General features: G+C 42.8%; 1 protein-coding gene and 1 pseudogene across 19 annotated transcripts; one reads left to right on the top strand and one right to left on the bottom strand.

The window, feature by feature from the left end:
• The first annotated feature begins 11,935 nt into the window (after window positions 1-11,935).
• LOC103642452 (osmotin-like protein) lies at window positions 11,936-12,626 on the top strand (annotated as a pseudogene).
• A 1,102-nt stretch (window positions 12,627-13,728) lies between these two features.
• LOC103641093 (zinc finger CCCH domain-containing protein 4) lies at window positions 13,729-21,014 on the bottom strand. Of its 19 annotated transcripts, none has more exons than XR_004853151.1 (16): window positions 20,511-20,998; window positions 19,322-19,412; window positions 19,197-19,232; window positions 18,597-18,658; window positions 18,333-18,529; window positions 18,190-18,252; window positions 17,353-17,529; window positions 17,145-17,264; window positions 16,724-16,977; window positions 16,297-16,556; window positions 15,934-16,016; window positions 15,771-15,848; window positions 15,457-15,697; window positions 14,973-15,048; window positions 14,775-14,877; window positions 13,729-14,224 (listed from the first exon to the last, which is right to left on the bottom strand). XR_004853151.1 is itself a non-coding variant. In XM_023301232.1 (5 exons), the coding sequence occupies exons 1-5, from the start codon at window positions 16,305-16,307 to the stop codon at window positions 13,862-13,864; spliced, it is 384 nt and encodes a 127-aa protein (XP_023157000.1). In that variant the 5' UTR covers window positions 16,308-16,319; the 3' UTR covers window positions 13,729-13,861. The 19 variants fall into 19 exon arrangements, 1 of the variants encoding a protein (XP_023157000.1); XR_004853150.1 differs by lacking the exon at window positions 20,511-20,998 and having other exon boundaries at window positions 13,729-13,878; window positions 14,030-14,224; window positions 16,297-16,615; ... (3 more) ...; window positions 18,333-18,658; window positions 19,322-20,492; XR_002265808.3 differs by lacking the exon at window positions 20,511-20,998 and having other exon boundaries at window positions 13,729-13,878; window positions 14,030-14,224; window positions 16,297-16,615; ... (2 more) ...; window positions 18,333-18,658; window positions 19,322-20,490.
• Between the last annotated feature and the right edge of the window lie 2,844 nt (window positions 21,015-23,858).

The raw sequence follows: 23,858 nt of genomic DNA, 5'->3' as shown, positions 1-23,858 counted from the left end.
CAATTTTATGGTAGACGTAAAAAACTGGCAGTTACAAACATAAATGATTTGATTTGATTTTTATGGTAATTACGAACAATATAAATCAAGAAATTACCTTTCCAATGTGCATGCAAAAAATATGCATGTAGTAAACTGTTATACGAACTCCGTGTTAAGCATAAAATCATACAGTTTTTAGCGTCAATAGTGCATGTGGTAGGAATAAAATACAATAATCAAAAGACAATACGAACCAGAGGATGTAGTCGCCGAAGGACATCGTCGACGACACAAGAACAAATGGAGGTCGTCACTTGGGCCGTCTGAACTACGCCGGATCGGAGGATGTCACACGCGATCGTCGATGCGCGCACCTCGTGCCTTTTGTGATGCCGCTCGAACCTCGCGCCTCGTGCGGTGGCGTCGCTACTCGCATGTTGCGGGGCACCACTTGCTCGCCCGCCTTGGGAGTGCCGTCACCTCGGAGCCAAGGGTACACCGTCGCTTGCCCGTGTCCCTGCCGCTTGCCCACACAGGGCCCCCCGTCGCTCGCCCTTTATATCAGGGAGCCAACGCCACCGCGCCACCAACCTGGTAACCGCCGCCCCCGCGCGTCCGGGTTGGGGAGCCACGACCACTGCAGCTACCGGCCAGGGGTCCACCGCCGCACGCGCTCTCGAGCAACCGATGTCGTCACACGCGCCTAGGTGGGCGTTGTACCTAATGAATCCAGATGGGACGTGAAAAACTAAACCCTAGCACTTCGGGTCTTTTTTTATAGACACCCGGACCTGGTTCGGTTCGACCGGATGCACCGTTTGACCTAGGCTTCCTCTAGTTATTGGAAGCCCAGGGCTCGTAATATACAATATATATATATATATATATATATATATATATATATATATATTTTCATTCACATACATTATATATATCATTCACAACTCACATACAGTTATGAGAAATTAGACATTTTCATATTAAATTATGAATATAAATCATGAATAACAACAAACAACAAATATGTAGTTCTCTAGCAGATTAGTAAGCAATATGCATAACATATTCATAACAATAGATAAACTGAAGTACAAGATTAGAATAGAGAGTGCATATCGATTGAACATACTGAATGAAGGTGCTAAAGCGGCTAGAACGATATTGACAACAGTCATCGAAAAGAACTCAAGCAATCGCGTGAAGACGCTTCTCAAAAACCTTATTCACAGTCTCCCGATGCAGGATCTTGAAGACGATGGGTTCCAGAGACCTGCTCTCTTGATTGCAGAAGCTTGTCAGCGCTCGGGATGAAGAAGACCACGATGAAGACGCAATAGCAAGAAGAGGCAAAACCTAACTCATGTGTATAAAATGTTTCTCGCGGTGGCTGTTAGGCACAATTTATAGAGTCGCCTCGACGTCCTCCGATAGTGACTCACGTAACGATTGATTAAGATCTAATAAGGACTCGCATCATGATCTGATTGTGATCTGATAAGGATTCTAAACTTAACAGCCAAGTAACCAAAAATAAAAATAAAAAATAGCAAAAGGAAGTCACGTCCCTGCAAGGGGAAGCTTCGAATTTCGGTGGACCATTTGGGGACATGTCACGTGCCCACGCCCTTTGCCCTGCCTCATGCCAGGCCAGGCCAGGAGAGCACACGCATGTGGTGCTCCATTCTCTCTCCCATCATTCGTGACTTGGGGGGCAAGGGAGACCTCCAGACATACACTAGTCTAACTTCATACAAACTAGCAATGTGGGACTATTAGTTCCACCATCCCCTTGTCATACATGGGCAATTAAGATTTTCTAGGATTTAATTGATTTTATCTATTGGGCTAAGCCCAAAAATTCCAACAATCCTCCACTAGATCTCAAATGCCCATCTATAGTTCTGCCATTGTTCACTATTGTTTAATATACTAGTATTTCAACATAGAATTGTTAAGTTGAACATCTGCCTAGAACTTAAAGCTACACCAACTCACAACTTGAACAATGGACTATGCCTTGAATTACAAGTTTTGTGTGAACGAGTTTCACTCAAAGACATAACCAGTACCTGGCTACCAGTAGTCCCCTCCGCGAGTGGAGCATATACATCGTACTCTAAGGCCTCTTCATGTGTTTACTAGATACACCAAAATCTCATATACTGTGACATTAGAGAGTCAAACATGTATAGGTGTGTTCTTTTTAAGAATGTTTTACAGGACAACATTTTTGCTAATAAAAGCCAATACCTACTACTTATTAAGAACATAAGGGGTAGCCTGTCTCTCCTTGTTCTGCTTCTCCCTAGACGTATTGACTCTGACAGGTGGACCCTCCGGCGGCATTGCCTCCCTCTCTATAGAACCGTTCATGCATTGGCCCCTCCCAGCGCAATGAGCGTGCCCCCATCCCACGTGTCTCTCGCTCCCTCCCATTCTCCGCAAACAAAGCAAAGACACGGCCCTCCTCCCTCTCCACCACGCGCGGTGGTGGTGCCTCTCCCTCTCTAGCGCGCTCTCTCTCCACCACGCGCGGTGGCGGCGGCGTGTAACACCCTGAATTTTGGGGTATAAAATTTCTTTCTAATTATCACCCAAATTCATGTGTTGCTCTTCTCTCTCTCACTCTAGGTTCTATCTCTCTAGATTCTCTCTCCCTTTTTCCCTTTTAAGTAGAATTAGCTTAAAGTTAGGGGGATTTAATTATATATTTTTGCCAAAATATTATGAGTCATGACATGTTGCATCATGCTGAGCTTAAAACATTCTTTGAAGTGTTGCACATGTTTGAATTTATTTGAATTTGAAACCTAATTGGAATTTGGAATTGAAAACCCTATAGAAAAGAAATAGAAAAGGAATTAGAAAATCCAGAGAAAAAGAAAAAACGGAAATGCAGCCCAACCGGCCCAACTCGGCCCAGCCAGGCCGCGTGCCCGCGCGCCCGCGCCGCCTGACAGGCGGACCCTGCCTGTCAGCGGCAGCTCTCTCTCCTACGCGCCCTCCCTCTCTCGCTCGCTGCCCAGTGGAGCCGACCTGGCAACGCCGGTTTCTTCACCCGCGCGCTCTCTCTGCCTCGTGGGCCCGGTTCGCCAGTTGCCGAGCCATTGCCCCGTGCGCCCCCTTTTCTCTCTCTGCGCTGTGGACCCTCCCTGTCAGATCCGCCCTGCCCGCGCCCGCCGTGGACCGGCGAGTGCGCACTCGCGCACGTCGCCGGATTTCTCGGCCACGTCGCCCGCCCACGCGCCTAGCTCCCTTCTTAGGCCGTAATGCCTCGCCGGAGTTCCTCCGGCCCGCCCGAGACATTTCCCCACTGTTATCCCCTCTCTGCCCTCGGATTCGTGGCCTCTTCCCCGCCATTGAGTTTGTCGTGGCGTTCCCCCCCTCTCTGCCCAACTCCAGCGACCCCAGAGCCACCCTAGCTCGCGCCGGCCTCAACTCCGGCGACCTCACCGCCGCAGAGAGGAGCAGCGCCGCCCGCAGCTGTTCACCCCTCCCCGGTCTGATCCCCTCCGTCCGATCCGGATCACACGACCCAGATCACGGGATACCGCTTCGCGCACGCGCGCCCTGCACCCCTAGCCCGCCTGTCAGCGCCCAAGTCCCCTGGCGCTGGGCCCGCTCGGTCAGTGCGCTCTCCCCCTCTGTCGCTGACGCCCCTAGCCCGCCTGTTAGCACTCGCCCGCCCGCGCGCGTGCGCCCTTGGTCGCAGATCTAATCTCAGCCATTGCTTTTAGATCTGATGGTTGAGGGAGCCCGATACCCCTTCGCGTGGTTGTTTTGCGTAAGAAACCATCAGTTTATTTAGAATAAACCCGCCGTCCCTGGTTTTCGCGTGCAGGCCCCTGTATTCTTGCAGATTGAACCCTGAACTTTTAAATATTCACAGAATTAGACCTAATTTCTTATTTTGAATTCCCAAACTTGTGTATTTCATATCTTTTGCATATGAACTCCAAATTTAGTGATTCAAATTGCAAAATGTTCATAGTATTATTCTCTGTTCAAATATATTAGTTCTAGCTACTGTCTGCACATTTTATTTTTTATGATTAATTATGAACTAAGGTAGGTGTAGATTTATTTATTTAATAAAATAAATAAAAGTAGAACCCTAGAGATTTAAACATGTTTAAGCTTGTGAGATTAATAATATGTATTACATGAAATCATCCTTGGTCTAATCTTTAGGTCACAATAAAATAAATTGAACTATGTTATGTATTTGTGGGTAACACTTAGAGAAATGATAATCTATTTCCAAATGAAGTTAGTTTATGTTATACTGTAAAATCGTTATCCCTTATGTAATATTGTGCCTTTTAAGATGCATTCCTATGCTTGTACATGTTTGGTGTGCTGTTCATTTGTACTTTCCAAATGTATTGAATGCATGCTCGCTTTATTTAGACAACGAGCAGTCCGAGGTTCCTGAGTGCGTTGTTGGAGACCTCCCTGAGCAACAACCTGGTGAAGGCAAGTGTCCTCTGACCTATTATGTCCTACTTACTCTATAATTCACTGTCTCGCATTACTTTATGAAACCTAAGGATTGACTAGTCTGTATTTACCTTATCCTTGTTTACCTTTTTGGATTATCATGGTTAGCACTTTGCTATTGCCTAAACTTAATCAATGAACATGATGTGGCTATATATGATACAATACTGTTATCCTAATTATGTGGATGGTATTGTGATACTTTAGGGGACTCATGCCTTTTTTCCTGAGTACCTCTCCGTAAGGACCTATTCATGGAGTGACCACCCGGGATAATAGTGCAACCATGACGGTGGAATGGGACGCCCTTAGCTGATTAATTAGATGAACCTGAGGGTGAAGATGGCTTTGCCAAAGGGCCGTCAATGGGGGCCGAGGCGTAGTGCTTGCTCTGCCAAGGTTGGGTTGCAGAGGTTCTTTCGATTTGGTTTTGTTAGTCACCCACCTTGAGGAGGTGTACTGCGTTTGTACGACTGGTGAAACCTAACGAGCAGCTATGCACCATGGGAGTCTTTGTAAAGGCTACGTAGTGAAACCTTGTCGACTCACCTTGGTAGTGTTTGAGGGTTTGATCGACCCGAGGCATAATGGGATCACGACTTGTGGGTAAAGTGTACAACCTCTGCAGAGTGTTAGAAACTGGTATATCAGCTGAGCTCATGGTTAAGAGCAGCCTTGGGATCCTCTTTGATTAGAAGAACTTTGGATACTCTTATGATGATGGTTAATAATGATGAATCTGATCTCTGGTATTTCCTCTTTTGAGGGAGTACTTTTGGGTAATAACTGGGTTTATTACTAAAACTTGGCTCTACTAATAATAATAAATACTTGATCAACTAAAAGCAACTGCTTAACCTCAACCCCACATACAGCTAGTCCACTTTAGCCAAATGGGACATTTGCTGAGTACGTTGATGTGTACTCACCCTTGCTTTACACACCACCCCACCCCAGGTTGTCCCCACTGTACTCAATGCTCAGGAGGTGATGCTAGCAACATGGAAGACTTCGAGGAGTTTCAGGACTACGACGAGTTCTAGTTCTTTCTTAGTGGCAAACCCCCAGTCAGCTGCCTGTGTAGGCTTAGCTTCTACGTTTCGCATTTCCGCACTTTGATATTTATGTTGAACAATGGTTATGTATTAGACTCTGTGGATGTCTCAGACATCTTGATGTAAATAAAGTACCTTTCTGCTATTTGTTTCGAGTATTGTGTGATGATGTCCAATTATGTAATAGTTGTGTACGTGAGTTCTGATCCTGGCACCTACATGGTTTGCATTCGGTTTGCCTTCCAAAACCGGGTGTGACACGGTGCCCCCTCCATCTCCAACACGTGCGGCGGAACTCTCTAGCACGCACGACATCCCCTCCGTCTCCACCACGCGCGATGACAGCGACACCCCCTCTCCCGTGAGCGACAGAAATATGGGAATATCTCAATTGGTCTAAACCAATTCTCTCGTTTGTTCACAGTGTCACAGTAGGACCATAAAGTATTGGAGAAGGTTTGCAATCAATGAAGCCAAACCGCTTCAAAACCTTTTCAACATAGTGAGATTGTGATAGAGTTATCCCACCATCTGCCTTAATGAGCTTGATGTTTAAAATCATATTAGCTTCTCCTAGATCTTTCATATCAAAACTCTTTGATAGAAAAGACTTGACATCATTTATCACATCAATTTGTGCCAAATATCAATACATTAACATACAATCACAATATAACTCCTTTGCCCCCACCGCAGCGATAATATACACACATGTCTACCTCATTAATGGCAAAGGCCACACACGTTAGAGTCATGTCAAACTTCTAATGCCACTACTTTGGTGCTTTCTTTAGGCCATATAGAGATTTTAATAACTTGCACACCTTGTTCTCTTGACCCTTTATTACAAATCCATCAAGTTGTTCCATATAGATTTCCTCATCCAACTCTCCATTAAGAAAAGTTATCTTCACATCCATCTGGTGGACAACAAGACCATATGAGGTTTCCAAGGAAAGTAGTACTTGAATAGTGGTCATTCTAGCAATAGGTGAGTAAGTATGAAATAAATCTTCACCTTCTTTCTGAGTATAACCTTTAGCCACAAGTTGAGCCTTGTACTTATCAATTGTACCATCATGTTTGAGCTTCTTTTTAAACACCCACTTGCAACCCATAGGGTCAATCAGTGACCTCCCACGTACCATATGAAAGAATTGAGTCCATCTAATTCTGAACTGTTTCTTTCCAATTATCTGCATCTAGAGATGCAAATGCTTTTATAATGGTAGTAGTAGTGTCATCCACAAGGTACACAACAAAATCATCACCAAAGGAATTTTCAACCCTATGTCTCTTGCTCTTTCTAGGAGCATCATTGTCATCCAACTGTAAGACCATCTCATGTGGCTATTCAAAATTCTCAATAGGTGTATTATGTACATGAATTATCTCAGAAGATTATCTAGAATTGCTATGTAATCTTTCATTGGAAATAAAAGTAGCATCACATGATTCCATAATAGTAGCAACATACACATCAGGGACTTCAGATTTAACTACTAAAAATCTATAAGTTATGCTACAGGGAGCATATCTTAAAAACACACAATCCACTATCCTTGGTCCAAGCTTTCGCCTTTTATTAATTGGTACATTGACATTCACCAAGTATCCCCATGTGTGCAAGTATGAAAGTGATGGTTTTCTGGACTTCAAATTTAACTACTAAAAATCTATAAGCTATGCTACAGGGATCATAACTTAGAAAGACATAATCCACTATTATTGATCCATGCTTTCGCCTTTTATTAATTGGTACATTGACATTCGCCAAGCATCGCCATGTGAGCAAGTATGAAAGTGATGGTTTTCTTCAAACCCACTTCTCATAAGGAATTTTCTCTTCTTTGCCCATAGGAATTCTATTCAGAACATGACACAAAATCAGGACTGCCTCCCCCCACCATGCCTTAGATAAATAGTATGTGTCTAACATGGCATTCACCAAGTTAATCAATGTTCGGTTTTTTGTCTCAACAATCATGTTTGATTCGGGTGAATAGGGAGGTGTCATTTCGTGAATAATGTCATGTTTTACACATAAATCATCAAAGACTTTTGGAAATCATTCGCCACCATGATCTGATCTAAGACGTTTGATATTTCTATCTACTTGATTTTTAAATTTAGCCTTATGCATTTTAAAGTAGTCTAATGCTTCATATTTAGTTCTTAGCAACTATACATAGGAAAAACCTAGACACATCATCAATTAATGTCATCAAGTATCTATTTCCACCTTTTTAGACACATCATTCATCTCGCAAAGATCAAAATGTATGAGTTCTAGAGGTGATAGGTATCTCTCTTCAATAGCCTTGTGAGGCTTTCGAGTTTGCTTTGACTGCACACAACTATGGCACTTAGAACATTTGACAATGGAGAAATTCAAAATTAATCTCATGGTGGAAAGCTGAGTCATAGAACCAAAATTAATACGACACAAACAAGAATGTCAAATATTCACAAGAACATTAACATTAGCGTAAATATAGTTCAAAAACATGTTATCAAAATCCGATAGAGAAAGCGAAACAAGCCTCAACACTCATAGCCTTACCAATAAATTGTCCAGATTTAGACACAAGTAATTTATTGATCTCAAAAACTCTCTTGAATCAATTTCTACATAGAAGGGAATCGCTAATGAGATTCTTGTTCATAGAAGGGACATGTAGCATGTTGTTCACCTGCATGATCTTTCTCGAAGTGATCTTCTGGTCCAACGTGATAGTACCATGAACAGAAGCATGTGACCCATTCCCCATTAGGATGGAGAAATCCCGGACGACCTGGTAAGAAGAGAACATATTGATGTTAGACACACATGAACATCAGGACCGGTATCAATCCACCCAACAAGATTGTTGAAAAACTAAGAAGATGAAAGGTAGATTACCATACCCTTTGTCTCCCTCATTACCAGCAGTCAATGTGTTAACAGGGCCCTTTTTATAAAACGATCCACTCGATCAAGGTAGTCCTTGGAAAAATTCCCCATCTCAGGACACATGAAAGAGGTAACTCAACCTTGTTCTTCTTCTTCTCGAAGTTGGTAGTTTTGTTGGGCTTATTTGGATTTGGCTTCCCTGTTCCCTTGTTGTGGTTCTTCTAAACCATGTTGGCGCTAGATTAATGACCCTCGCCTCCTTTAGAACTAGTGTCCTTAGCCAGAGCTTTCTCCTCAACATCAAGAGATGTTATAAGATTTTCAACTAATATCTCATCTCTTATGTTTCAGAGATGTGGTTAAGTTCCTCCATGAAGAAGGTAACTTTGCAATAATGCAACCAGCCAAAATCCTTCAGGTTGAACAATCTTAAGGAGGTCGAGTTCTTTGTCAATGCACAGTATTTCATGAGCTTGCTCTAAAACAGAGCGATTATTAGCATTTTTATAATCATTAAAGCTCTCCATGATATATAACTCACTCCCAAGAGCTAATGCACCATATTTAGTAGTAACTGCATCCCACAACTCCTTCCCGTCTGTGTAATGCATACTCGCATCACACAATCGGTCAACAAGGACGCTAATAATTGCTCCTCTAAAGATAGTTTTAGCATCAGCATAATCCTTCTCCTCTTCAGAAGGCATTACACCCTCAGGTTTGCCTTTACTAACATGGAACACATTCATAGCGATAAGCTAGAGCATGACCTTGACTTGCCACCTCTTGAAGTTACCAAAGAATTTCTCTAGCCTCAGTGCCTCGACAAAACCAACAATAGATAAACTAGGAAATTATCTACCATAAGGTTTTTGGATTAATGTGAAATTAGACATTTTTAGATTAAATTCTTAATATAAATTATGAATAATAGTAAAGAAACTAGCATGCAGTTCTCTATCAAACTAGTAAGCAGTATGTTGGGGGTATGCTTCGTAGCCGAAGATCCTGAAGAAAGAAACACCTTCAGCGGATCCTCTCAAAAGCAATGCCGAAGCTATCACCTACAAAGCTTCGGCACAGTGACTTGTCTCAAGACGAAGGAGTGAACCGACTTAAAGATGAAATGACCAATAAACCCATGATAGTTTGTGTCATGATTGTAATCGATTGTAAAGGGCATAAATGTAATTTCACACAGGCTGCGCCCTGTGCCTATAAATAGATGAACAGTACCTCTGTACTGTTCACGCTATCTTGTAATCGCTCGCGCGCAACACTTGGATTCTTGCCTTCTATCAAGTCCGAAGGTATAAATGTGATTAAATATTGTATTTAAATATCCAAGTTAGTATAATGATAATATATTAACGATATTATTATGTGCTTATTTGTGTTTATCTTTCATGTTTTATATGTTTCATCTTTCATTTTCCTTTAACCGTAATGATGAAGGTATGTCCTTCATGACCTTCGTCCGAAGATCGTTATATCCTAAGGGAAATAATGCTTCGAAGGACGAAGGATATTAACATTTAATGTTTTATGTTGCCTTGTTCTTGACTCAAAGCATTTGAGAACAAGTCTCCAACATAGTACGTAGAACATATTCATAGCAATAGATAAACTGAAGTACGAGATTAGAACGAAAAACACACACTAATTGGATATACTGAATGAAGGTGCTAAATCAGCAAGAATGACATCGGTGACAGTCATCGAGAAGAATGAGAGCAGACACGTGAAGATGCTCCCCAAAAACCTTATTCACCCTTCCCCGGTACAAGATCTTGAAGGTGATGGATTTTAGAGACCTTAACTCCTGATTGTTGCTGCATGTTAGCTCTCGGGATGAAGAAGACAAAACGGCGGTGCAACAACAAGTAGAAGCAAAACCTAACTCGTGTGTATCAAATATCTTTGGCGGTGGCTGTTAGGCACACTATATAGAATGCCTCCATGTCCTTTGATAGTGACTTACATCACGATCCGATCATGAGCCTATAAGGAATCTAAACTTAACATCCAAGTAGCAAAAAAAAATATGAAAAGGATGCCACGTCCCCACAAGGCGAGGGCCCAGATTTTGGTGAACCATTCACACACACGTAATACATCCGCACCCTTTGCCCTACCTCTCCCCGACCCTGTGCCCCACTAGGTGATGCAAGCGAGTGCTCTCTTGTGTTGTACTCCATCCACTCTACCCTCATCCATGACTTGGTGGGAGGGAGACCTCCACATATAAACTAGGCTAACTCCACTTAAACTAGCAATGTGGGACTATTTGTTCCACCATCCTCTTGCCATACATGGGCCTTTGAGATGTTCTATGATTTAATTGATTTTATATATTGTACTAAGCCTATAAAATCCAACATACATCACATTCAAAATTCATCAAAGCTCATCATAGCCCACATATCAATTCAAAATCACAAACATAACACTAGTAAGTCATTCATTCTCCAATCCTTAAACATTGAGTTCATCATACACAACTGAAATAAAGCACAAGTTTGAATGTAATGAAGCATACAATGATACTTGAACAAGTTCAACTCATGCAAAGGGGCCACCACTTAGTGATTAGAGCTGTGGTGCTGCCTCCTCTAGGAGGGTATTCGAAAAGGGACTCCACAAAATTGGTTCTAGCAGGTTCAATCCCACTCCCATCCGTTGTAGCCTAAGTAGGTAGAATGCAAATATTCACATGTTGAGTATACAAATGTCCAAATCATATGAATAATTTGATTGTTACGAAACGTACCTAGTCTTCAGGTGTAGGTATATGTATGGGCTGTGTGTTAAACTAGTACTCGTGCATCCTAGGTCCATATTTAATAGATATTTGATTAAGTTTAGATATAGTTTATGTTTTATGTCCTACATCAATCGAATAACACATCTGTCACACCCGGGTTTTAGGGGCACCAAGACCCGGGCGCGAACATAATCACCAGGTATGCTGGGACCAAGTCTCACACATATGATGAATCATGGCACAGGATCGAATGCCACATCTTTACCAAACCTGTGTCACCCAGGTTAAGTGCTAAAACATGATTTCACAAGCTACCTAGCATAGTGGACATGTCCTTCTCCATCGTATATTGAGGAGCTTTGGGCCTAGTTGAAATCATGTATATTAAAGCTACTGATATTTCACAAGTCATAAAGTATAGCCTAGGCATGTCAACTTCTAAATTTCAGGAAGAACTACCTAAGGAAACCCCTGTGATCTTCTAACACTTACAATGATTCATCGTCCTAGTCCAAAAATCTTGTCTAATAAATAAGCTAGTAGCAAAAATATGGGACGCTAGATTCCTTATACCAGAAATAAGGTGCTAGCAAAAAGAAAACATGACGAATACCACAGAAACTGTTTCTGCAAAGATACATAATCACACTTTCAGAAGAACAATTAAATTTATCTAAAGCCGAGTCTTGATGGTATCTATTGGAGTGGTGATAATCGACCAGCAAGCACCAACAGTTGTGATTCCTCCCGCCGCTCTCCCACAAGTCGTTCCTGGCGCCGGCCCACCCCTGGTCTGGCAGCATCTGGGCGCGCACGGGCTACGCCGGCGCGCAGCTCCACTGCGCCACGGGGACTGCGGCGGGCTCGGCGACGCGGTGCCCACGACGCTGGCGTGGGTGAACCTCCACCACGACAACGACCAGACCTCGTACGGCGTGAGCGTGGTGGACGACTTCAACGTGGGCCTGTCCGTGACCCCGCACGAGGGCCGCGGCAACTGTCCCGTCCTCGCCTGCCGCAAGAAAACCTCACCGAGAGCTGCCCCGGCGAGCTGTAGCTGCGCTCCTCGGCCGGCAGCATCCTTGCGTGCAAGAGCGGCTGTGAGGCCTTCCGCATCGACGAGCTATGCTGCCGCAACATGTACAACAGCCCGCGCACCTGCCGCGCCTCCAAGTACTCGAAGTTCTTCAAGCGCGAGTGCCCGTAGGCCTTCACCTACGCGCATGACAGCCCCTCGCTCACCCACGAAGCAATAGCGAGAGCAAGCGATGAGGGGTCAGTTGTGGCTCGCGCGGAGGGGGAGACGACCGAGGGGGATCTGGGGGCGACGCACGCGGGCGGGGTAGGGGCCATAGGATGGACGGTCCAGATTAATAGAAGGCAGAACAAGGGGAGGAAGACTACCCCTTGCAGCCTTAATACAGTAGTATAGATAGTCAATTAAAAAATAATTATATAACAACTTTCATAATACAATATGTGCCTTTAATAATTGATCTACTTCTTTCTTTCACAAATTATCTAGGGTAAGTGAGCAGGCCATTTTTACTGGGTGCTCATGAGCAATCCGTTTTTCATCTCTCTATGTTTCCATAAATAATTCTAACATGGCACCCCTTACTATCTATCTATGTCATCTTATTATACTCGCTCTTGGGGACCTCAATCGTGCGCATTTAAGCTCGATAGGCTCTTGTCGCACTGAGCCATATTGCAACCGATTAGAGAATGGTTCCACGAGTCCTCCGCTCCACGTAAAATTAAGCATGAGTGCTCTGTGTCGACATGATCCTATGTTTGAGTTGAGAACGTCGTCCCCTGTTGGCAGAGGGTGACGTGCTAGTCTCTATAAAAAACACAAATACTGGATGGGAATTTGACCTGGCATACTTTAAATCCGACCAGTCTGGCTCGTATGCTTTTGTATCTGGCGCTCGTCCACCCATGCCTCATCACGGGCCTCGTTTTCGATCAGCATGTGATACGCTTATTGAGCTCGGGTAAAAATCCCAAGTGCCAAGCCCAAAAAAACATCTTGTATAATTCTCGTGAGAGTTTAAAACAGGACATATATAGTACGTCGGAACTGCTTGTGCAATCGCTTTGGTAAGAACACTCTTTCTCTCCGGTTGACAAAGCTTGCTCCATCCATCCCTAAACCCTTTTCCAGACTCTATCTCAACATCCATCGGAGAACACTAAAACATTTTTAATCTCTTCAGGATTACTGGCAGCACTTCCCATAATAGGTAGAGGACATGTTCATATTTATCTGTTGCTTTGAAAAAACCGAAGGCTATCATCCCTAAAGAAAGAGTACGTAGAGTAGGTGACTGTCTGACTGACCATCGGTGCCCAATTCGATTGGATGAGGAGCAAACCCTTCCTATTCCAGTTTGCATTGCCAGCACGAGAAATGAGTGCTGAAATAGCAGCACATGGAATATGCTGAATGCCATTTGAACTTTGAAGCATTTCTATAACTTTCAAGGAAGATGTCATTCGTACTGGTTCAATGTGGACAAAATTTGACGTACACAGGACCTTCATATACATTATATTAAGCGAAACTTAGCATCTTTCATCAGCATACCACTGGATAAACCATGTAAATGTTTACGACTAAAAAAAGGTTTCCACTTCGATGAGAGGCTGGTTTCAGTTCCATTACAAATGGTGAAAATCTGTTGTTGAAAAAAATAAAAGCATCAGGAATCAGGATCGACAATGATCAAAAATCGCCTGTACAAAGCTCTTCAGATTATCTTCAGGTCTTGCTTAATTTTGTTTGAAAATATTTTGTACACTTCATTTGTGTCCTGTGAGGTTACCCACCTAAAGCTGGAGCATGAACAGGTGCCTCCTCGTAATAACCTCCGACCTGTTGGTATTCAGGCTGGTTATTGTCGCCGCCTCTCCTACCACGGCCCCTGAAACCGCGACCTCTTCCACGGGCATATCCATTGCCCATATATGCAGGGGAGTGATCGTCTTCCCAACCAGCATCAGCATACTCATTGAACCCATTTCCTGAAACGTAACAAGGAGAAGAACCAAGTTTCATATGTGCTACAACATATTCGCTGTAAACAACCAGAATCCTGCAATCTACTTGCCCTCTCAACAAATATTTGTATTCTGAGGATTAATAAGTGGTGTATATATGCAAATGAGGTTGTGAGCTTTGCATGAGCGCCTATGTGTTATGTGTCACATGCATTCTGGTATGGATGACATAATACACATGCAGATATAAGCAGAAATTTAATGATAATATGTCAACTGGTAGCAAGTATTGCTCCCAGCAACCACCTAACACAATAACATGTCTAACTCAGTGGCTGCTCCATAGGTACCTTTGGTCTTACATAGTTACATTCCTTAACAAGGACAACCACATTAGTCAGTGCTAGCCTATGCACTTCCTAAAATATATGGCCACCAACTCAAGTAGGGCCTGACTAAGAGAGGAGATTTGATCTAGGAAACAGATTCAAAAATCTCATTTACAAATGGAACCTAAGGCTAAGGGTAAGCAAAAGAAGCTGAGAAATATGATGAAAAGGATATATCAATATACCTGAGAAGATCACTATAGAAATCAGGGTTCTCCATCAGCTTGTTAGTTGGAAATGAAGCATACTTAGGACCCAACTTCTCACGGATAGAAGTTGGTTGCATATCTATAAGAAAATTTCATCAGTAACGAATAGAGGTTTGTTAGTATTCATTGGCAAACTGACATGGAACAGAACCAATTTAAAAAATTCTGTCTTACATAAACCAAAAGCGTAGAGGTTCAGATTTTTGACCCTCATCACTCTCATGCCTTTGAAACCTATCCCAACAAGGACCTGAAGGTTTAATTATCAATGGAAATCGTCACATGGAGGGATCAAATCGAAGAATTTATACAAAATGATACGGAATCTGGAAATAATATTACCAAAATTATACGCTTTAATTTCAATGTTTCAAAACCATTAAAAATGCATTGTGTAGATACCGAGTGCATAATAACAAATCAGTACCAGTATACACTATATACGATTATGTAGACTTTTAGTTCAAAATTGTCAAAGAAGCAAGTTTGAATAGCCATAAAGTAAATCACAAACCATGTACCCAACTGGTACAATTTATGTATTGATCGCAATACACCACTAACTTGAAAATGATTTCAATTGAACACACACACACACAAAATGAAGTCAATTCCTCCAGATTAAGAGAAGTTATGGTTTTAATGAAAATGGAAATACCGCTGCAGATGGACTGGAGTCGTCTTCCAAAAATGTTGGAAATTTTATTCCGGTTTTTGGTTCAATTGGATCTTCTTGAAATAACCTCCGACCTGTTGGTATTCAGGCTAGTTATCGTCGTCGCCTCTCCTACCACGGCCCCTGAAACTGCGACCTCTTCCACGGGCATATCCATTGCCCATATATGCAGGGGCGTGATCGTCTTCCCAACCAGCATCAACATACTCATTGAACCCATTTCCTGAAATGTAACATGTGAGGAATAATTGAACATGTGACAAATTGAGGGTTTAGTCTACAGCACTCAGCCTCACCACGTCCACCTCTGCCCCTGCCCCGCCCACGGCCTCGACCACCACGACCCCTTCCACGGCCACTAGGTGAGTGTGCATCTACAATCAATTAAATGAATTATGATGCCATACAGAATTATTAGAACGTTAACAATAAATAACACAAGGGAATCTCACACAATACCTTCATCATTATCATATTTAACCAAAGGCTTCACTTCATCAGCAGGCAAATGAGATATGCCAGAATGAGATAACCTTGAACTTCTGAAATGAAACAGGGCTATCAAAATGATAGATACTTCACAGACACATTAGCGAGATGAATTGTACAGAGTCATGCAAGGTACGGTCCATTTCATGATCCAAAAAACAGAGACCCTGTGTAGTTCTACTTCTACGGGATGTAGGGTTCACCCACACACACACAGAGATAATGTATATGGTAGGAAATATACTGTAAAAATGCTGACGAATTCGTGATCAACAACGACAAGATGGTATTGACACAGGTGAGCCAAGAAAACACTGATCCACACGACCATACCTGATGACCATTGGGATTGAGTTTTTTATGGCAACTACCGTGCCGCCGGCGGGCCTGCCAGGAAGGCAGACGACGCCCTTGTAAACGCTCCCAAAGCCACCTCGCCGACCTTGAGCAGGCGGCTGAAGTCGCTGGTGGCGGCCCGGAGCTCCTGGAACCCGAACTCCCGGAGGCTGCTGGCTCCCCTCTCCTCGTACAGCTCCGGGATGCTCCGCGCCAACGACACCGAGCCCGAGCCCGATGACTTCTTCATGTTTACCCTGTGGTGAAAGTTCCACACTTACCAATGTGAGCACCAGAACAAACTCTTGTGGCGATGCTTTTCCATGCAAGAAAAAGCAAACACTCGATCAAAACTCCACCAAAGAAACAAACACGAAACAAGCGGGATGGCGAAACTGAGCAGATCGGACCAGGCAGGACGCACCTAGTTGTCGTCGTAGACATGAGGTAGGGACGCGGCCATTGCGGGGAGACGAAGGGGGCGGACACAGACAGGCGCGGGCGTGGAGGGGCGAGCGGGGGCACGGTGATGCCCTCGGTGGACGCCCTCATTGCACACTTAAGAGTAGTACAGATATGTTTAGCATAGCAGAGAGGACCACAAGGAGGCGGTACGTCAAATGCCATAAACCCACTGATGCAGATAGTTTGTCCTGCTTGCTCCAACTTCACTATGTACTGCAGCACAAAGGCAATCAGTGGATTCAAGAGAAATAGAAGAAGTATATGTTTGCACCAAAGAATATCCAATAAATGAACTGTAACTTTGAAAATGAGATCATGGTTCCCTAGACAATGTTTCACTACTAATTCAAACACTGAAGAAACTGTAAGTAGGGAGTTACCTGCTCTGGTGTTAAGGTGAAAGTCTTGTTTGCTATGGTGAATGCAAGATTTGGCATCTTTGAGATCTGATGGCAATCAACAGTTGACTCGCCATTGGGGCTAGGGAGACGCTCACAGAACTGCAATGCACATTAAAATAAGAAATGCTGTCACATTCTGCACAGTTCCCAATCATAGAACTGTCCAAACATAACAAAGTATCCCAACCTGATTAGCTCGCAGAGACGCAATGATCCTGCAGAACCAAAAATAAATCAATACTTTCATCTAGGGAAAGAACATGTGACGAAACAGTCAGAAAAATAAATCATAGAAAGCTCCCTTCCAAGCTTTAAATTATGTCAAAGCGCTCCTAAAATAATTTGTCGTACCATCATCTAGAATCTGAAATGTTGAGAACAGGAAAACGGTAACGTAAAATATACAAGTAATTAGATGCATGGGTTAATGGTAACGGAAGGGGAAGAACAGTTACAGTGATACATGCAACGTATTTGAGGAAATGCCACCACCCCTCATAGCGGCATAGAAACTACAGGCGAGAGGCAATGACCGATGCCTTCCTAAGGTGTCTCTCACCTGTTGAAGAGGGCTGACTTGCCGACATTGGGGCAGACGAGGAGGAAGACTGCAATAAAGCATTGGTACTCTACAGGCAACATCTCATGCTTATGACACATGGTACAAAAAATATTAACAGCCCAGTGCTGCACTATGTAGTGATTAGTGAAGATCTTACTAAACTAAACCGCACCACATTTACATCCAGGTAGCATGAACTAAGATGCAATATGATAAAATATATTGCTATGAAAAAATAATAATAATTATTTTATACATTTGTTAGCATCACTAAAGTGGATGTTTACATACCTTAAAAGCTATATAAGATTATATTGTACCTGTGCTTTGTTATTGATTAAAAAATAAACAATGATAAATATGTGTCGCTGGTGCATCAGCAAAATTACAGACTGGGTACCAAAGCCCAACAACTGCTAAGCGACAACGAAATTGAAGATTGACATATATCGCAACAGTTACCTTTTGTTCCAGTATCTTAGGGGAATTATAGAGAGGTCGAAGAACCTCAAGCACACTATAAGCCTGTATTAAAACGCAAGAAAGAAAATTTAGACACATATCTGGTAAAAATAAAAATATGAGTAGATGCACATTTTAACAACCTTCTCACACTCAGATCACACGAGATCGAGGGAAAAAAGCGCACTGGAAGCCCCTGGTGGAGCAAACGACATGGAGTTTTAATAGATAAGATGTTATAAAAAATGTCTCAATCTCTCCAGCTTGTAAATATGGGATGTAACTATTGGGAAATTGAACAAGTCCAATAGAAATAGAGATCATACCAGTCACCATGGGTCTAGAAAAAACACAATGTCGGCTGAAGTAGGCATACACAGACAATATCAAATATGGAATTAACTAACCTCAATACAAGAGATAGCGGCATCTTGAACACTTCGGTTCAAATCATTCATTAATTGTAGAACTTGCATAAGACAAAAAAATCTTAGAGCTTTTGGACTTATCATACCATACAAAAGGATACAAATTTGGATATGATACCGACAGTGACATAAGACAACTGCTAAAGATATGAAATAGGTGCTTTATCGAGCAAAGGAGTAGAACACATATAGCCGACACTACAAGAGATGACAGTGTCTCACATTGGAATCCTAGCATCTCCAAGAACTATGGTTAAATTATTTCAAGAAGCAAAAAGAATAATATGCCATATCATGAGTAATAATAGACTAAGATAGCAAAGAATAATATGCTATATTGGGTAATGTAGATAAATATAAAAGGCACACATCATAATTGGTATACATTCTCTGGATTGTCTCATCATGCAAAGCAAAAATCTAGATTTACTCAACCCACAGGAAAAATGCTCTTGCTCGATCTCATTTTAGGACATAACAAAAAAGGTTTGTTCCAAAATAAATAATATAGGGGTTCTTTAGTGAATACAACATGGAGACAACTTCAACAATGAGAAAGTAGCAAAGCAAAACACCTACCACCATCAGCTTGAAGAACTTGGACATGATATCAATCTGCAAAAAACATATTATCCAACAGTAGAAAATTAATAATGGATTTAGTCTTCCGTTCTTAGTAAAATAAACAGAGTAATCAATCCTACCGAGGCATTCCCACTCCGTTTTATATCTGTCTGTCGAAAATATGACCTAGATATGTGATGATGCCCCATTTGCCTTTGCACCGTTACCAGACTAAAAAATATTGTTTACATCAGATGAGAAAAAGACCCACAAAGGAAGCCTATGCCACAAGCCCACAACAACGCCAGTCTTCCAATCTCAAGAGGCCAGTACAAGCAAAAAAAAACTGAAACTCAAATCCATAAATCAATCATCGTAATTTCCCTATCAAAATATCCACCAGTTCCAGTTACAAGATTAAAACAGATTCATTTTAGGAAAGTGGATCCCAGGAACAAGGAAATGTAAACAACCAGCGAGGTGAGTAGCTCTAGGGACCAAGAAAATGTAAGCAACCAACGAGTTGATGTACTCAATCTAAAATAATAACAAAATTGCTTAACTAAATACCCTCAACATGCCCGCAATGACCAGTCCCAAAACAATCCTAGAGAAAGAGTTGTTCCGAGCAGAACCATGGGATGACAATTATAACAAAATCTGAAAGCTATGAATGGTCCTCAGATATAGAATACAAACCTAAATTGTCCTTTCACACAAGCCACAAACCAAATATTTTCCCCATGTATACGTACACAACGTTGCAGGCTCACTACCCATTGGTATATTTTTATACTGATATAAGTACTTGCTATTCTCTCTTGCTTTTCCTTTTTTCATTCACTGATGGAAGTCTGAACCAAAATCTACATGCATTTGTGGAATGGAAATGTGACCTCCACTTTCGTAAGTCCGAGCGGGCTTACAATAGACCGCTAATCAGCTCATGTCATGACAATTTGTTAGAGGTTACTTAACCGCACTTTGGTCTAGCCTAATATATATACAAGCAAAACACAAGAAGTGGGCTTTTGCAAGATAAGAGTAGGGGGTGGATGAATGCAAGCAGCTAGTTGTCAGGCACCAACTTTCTATACTCTTGATAGAAATCTCTATCTAAACGAGGGCAAGGGACAATCAAACACATGTAAATATAGAAACTAAAATTGATGAAACCACATGAAAACATTGCTTTGGCCGCAATTCCAAACTGAACCTATTTTGTAAAGGAAATCAAACGCCTAATCTCCAACAAACTATCAACACCAAGAAAGAAACCCAGTAGATAATAGCTAGGGTTTGACAGGGTGTAGGGTGCAGGGTGCGTACCTCGGGCGAGAAGGTGCACGAGGGGCATGGACGCGTGGTGGTGGTGGTGCGCGCGGGGGCGGGCGCGCTCATCTCCTAGAGGAAGCTGTCGTCGCGGGAGGGGAGGGGGACAGAGAGGTGCGGAGGCCCGACCGCGCGTCATCCAATCGAAGAAATGGAAATCACTCACTTCTCGGAGGGGCTCGGGGTGGAGGTGGCCGGTGTCGGGTGGGGACGGGCTCCGTCCCGTGGCGCAGAGTGCGGCGCCTGCTCCGTCGAACCGTTGGTCGTGGTAGCATCCATGACGAGATCCAGGATAAAGGGGCAGCGAGGGAGTCGGGCGTGAGGGAGAAGGAGGGGAGGGAGGCGGGCGCGGTCCTCCCAGCCATCGCGCTGGGATGGTGGATGGGGAGCGGACGGCGTCGGGGTGGGGGTGGGGACGGGAAGGGGCGGCGGGGGAGTCAAGCGCGAGAGAGAAAGAGAGGAGGGGGAGGGGAACGAGCGGGTTGGGGTCGCGGTTGCATCGTGGTGGAAGAACGGCTTAGATTCATCGAAGGCAAAGAACGGCTTAGATTCACCGAAGGCAGAACCAGGGGAGGCAGCCTACCCCTTAGAGTCTTAATAGGTAGTATAGATATATTTTATCTCTTTCTTTTATTATTTCATGATATATTTTTTTACCAAGTTTTTGGGCTTTACAAATCGTATACCAATCAAAGGTAGATTCAAAGTTTCGTTCGAATAACATACAATAGGCTAAGTTTTACTATAATAACTAGAATGAATTGTGTACCTAATTTGGTGTAGCTAGAAAAGGGCTTCATTGTGGCAGTTGTGGTGGTGGTTGTCACACCTGCTTTCAGAAGGCAAATCAAATGCTCGATGTACATTCTAGGATCAAAATCACGTCCACAACGATTACATAAATGTCATACCATTACACATTGCTCGAATAATAAATAGGTATTAAACAGTAAAACAGACCATTGTGTTAAACACTACATAGTTAAACATAATCATGCGAAAATGTAAGCTAAGATAACTAGGCCCTCCGTAGGCATCTAACTAGCGGAGATCACTGGCCTAATCCTTGAAGTCATCAAATTCTTGGAACTCTTAGAGATATGCTCCAACAACTTCTTCACCTAACAAGGGTTTTACCAAGGTACTATAAACCCTAAACCCTAAACCCTAAACCCTAGTGTTTGTATGAAAGCAAGGGTGAGTACATAACGTACTCAACAAGTGCCCTGTTTGGCTAAGGTGGACTAGATTTATGTGGGGTTAGGCTCACATTAGTTGATTTTAAGTTAACAAGTGGTTAATATCATTAGCATCAGCCAAGTTTAAGCATCAACCCATGATTATTAACCTATGAAACATATCTTCTTCGAGAAACATCATCACCATTGACATCATCATAACCATACCATAACCCTGATATATCTAATCAATGAGGCTCCCAAAGCCACTCTTAACTGTGAGCTTGACTGATATATCAGTTTTAATTAACCCTCTGTAAAGTTTGCACACTTACCCTTGAGAAGTGATCCCTTTCTGCACAAGGATCATGACTCCCCATTTGATCACTTCTAAGTTGAACTGATAAGGTCTCTATGAAGCCTTTATAAAGATACCTCAAAGGTATAGACACATGTTAGGTGTTCCTAGTTCCAAAGTATAGTACTCCCCTCTAAGGTGGTGACTAACAAAACCTAACAAATAAACTCGGCACCCATCCTTGGCAGAGTGAGGACTATGCCCTAGGACCCATTTATGGCATGACGGTGAAGCAAACTACACCTTTAGTTACTCTAATTAATTAGCTTAGGACATCCTTGTAACACCCTGTCCACTCCAGGACCGGTGGTACTTACTCCTGGCAGCTCTCTACAATCATATATTGTCCCGACAGACCAACACGAGTCTTTTGTGTGCACTTTGTCCTCACTCATGCGCACCCGAGAAAACTTCATGGCCGGTCACCCATCCCAAATTGCTCCAAGCCAAGCACGCTTAACTTGGAGGTTCTTTTGAGATAGGCTTTCTAAAAAGAAGATGCACCTTGTTGGTATGGATACTCTATTAATTATATTAAGCCTTGGGCTAGGATATCACCATCCCACGGGTTAGGATATCACAATCCACCCCCCTTAGAAGATCGACGTCCTCGTCGATCAACCCCAATCCAGGAATGTCCCCTCTTAGCAACGTCTATGTGTCTAGTGTCATCATATGCCATACCATGTGACCACTCGGGGCCCACATGCGCCATGCACCATATACCTGAACCCCTAACCCACACACGCCCGTGAAACCGTGAAGGTCGGCTCTAATACCACTTGTCACACCCCATCCACTCCTAAACCGGCGGTACTTACTCCTGGCAGCTCTCTAGAATCATATATTGTCCCCACACACCAACATGAATATTTTGTTTGCACTTTTTCCCACTCATGCGCACCCAAGGAAACTTCCCGGTCAGTCACCCATCCCAAATTGCTCCAAGCCAAGCACACTTAAACTTGGAGGTTCTTTTGAGATAGGCTTCCAAAAAAGAAGATGCACCTTGTTGGTATGGATAATCTATTAATTTTGTTATGCATTGGGTCAAGATATCACCATCCCAGGGGCCAGGGTATCACAATCCCATACCACCCTCATGGCTGCACTGTTTTCCTAGGTGGTCACTCAACGAACCGATCTTTAGGGTGAAGTACTTAGGAAACAACCCAAGCCTATAGGTTACCAAAATCCATTGGAACATCATATCATAGTATCATCATATAATCATGTTCATTTATTATGTTCAATCACTAGCATTAAAGCTAAACATCACAACCCACTACCATGGATAAACAAGGATAAGGAAAATAGAAAACTAGTCATGCTTAGATTGATCATGTTGTGTAAGAAAGTAAGTTCTCATGTGAAATATGACATAAATAGGTCATAGGACACTTGCCTTCGTTGAATTGGTGCTCATGGCTTTCATCAAATTGGACCCAGTAATATCCTAGTCAGTAGCTTCTAGTATTGAAAAACTAAATAATAGCACATACATAGATATATATATAGGGCAGGTATAACGGGAGCCCTGGGCTTCCAATAGTTAAAGGAAGTCCAGGCCGACCACCCCTGCAAACTGGTTCAACCAGCGCGCCCAACCAGGCTGTCGGGTGCGCCACCTGCCCCACATCTGTTAGCGCAAAAAAAGGTATGCATGCATGAGTCAAACACGATCCAATGCATGCGCATAAATTTAGGAAAGATATTTGCGGCAGTTTCTATTTTCAAATCCTTTATTTCCTCCATAAATTTAGGATCGCTGCAACAGCCATGCAGCTAGACGCGTAAGGACCATTTTAT

The sequence above is a fragment of the Zea mays genome, chromosome 10 (assembly GCF_902167145.1).
Source record: "Zea mays cultivar B73 chromosome 10, Zm-B73-REFERENCE-NAM-5.0, whole genome shotgun sequence".
NCBI classification, from domain to species: Eukaryota; Viridiplantae; Streptophyta; class Magnoliopsida; order Poales; family Poaceae; genus Zea; species Zea mays.
This window is presented reverse-complemented; position numbering and strand designations above follow the sequence as displayed.

Bases quoted from the DNA above. Each gene is read 5' to 3' on its own strand.
- LOC103641093 (XM_023301232.1), bottom strand. The intron at 15,849-15,933 runs GTATTGTGTGAG...AATTGATTGTAG, and splicing joins TAAATATGATAATGATGAAG to ATGCACACTCACCTAGTGGC. The intron at 14,225-15,770 runs GTGAGGCTGAGT...GTTACGTTTCAG, and splicing joins CAGGGGCAGAGGTGGACGTG to GAAATGGGTTCAATGAGTAT.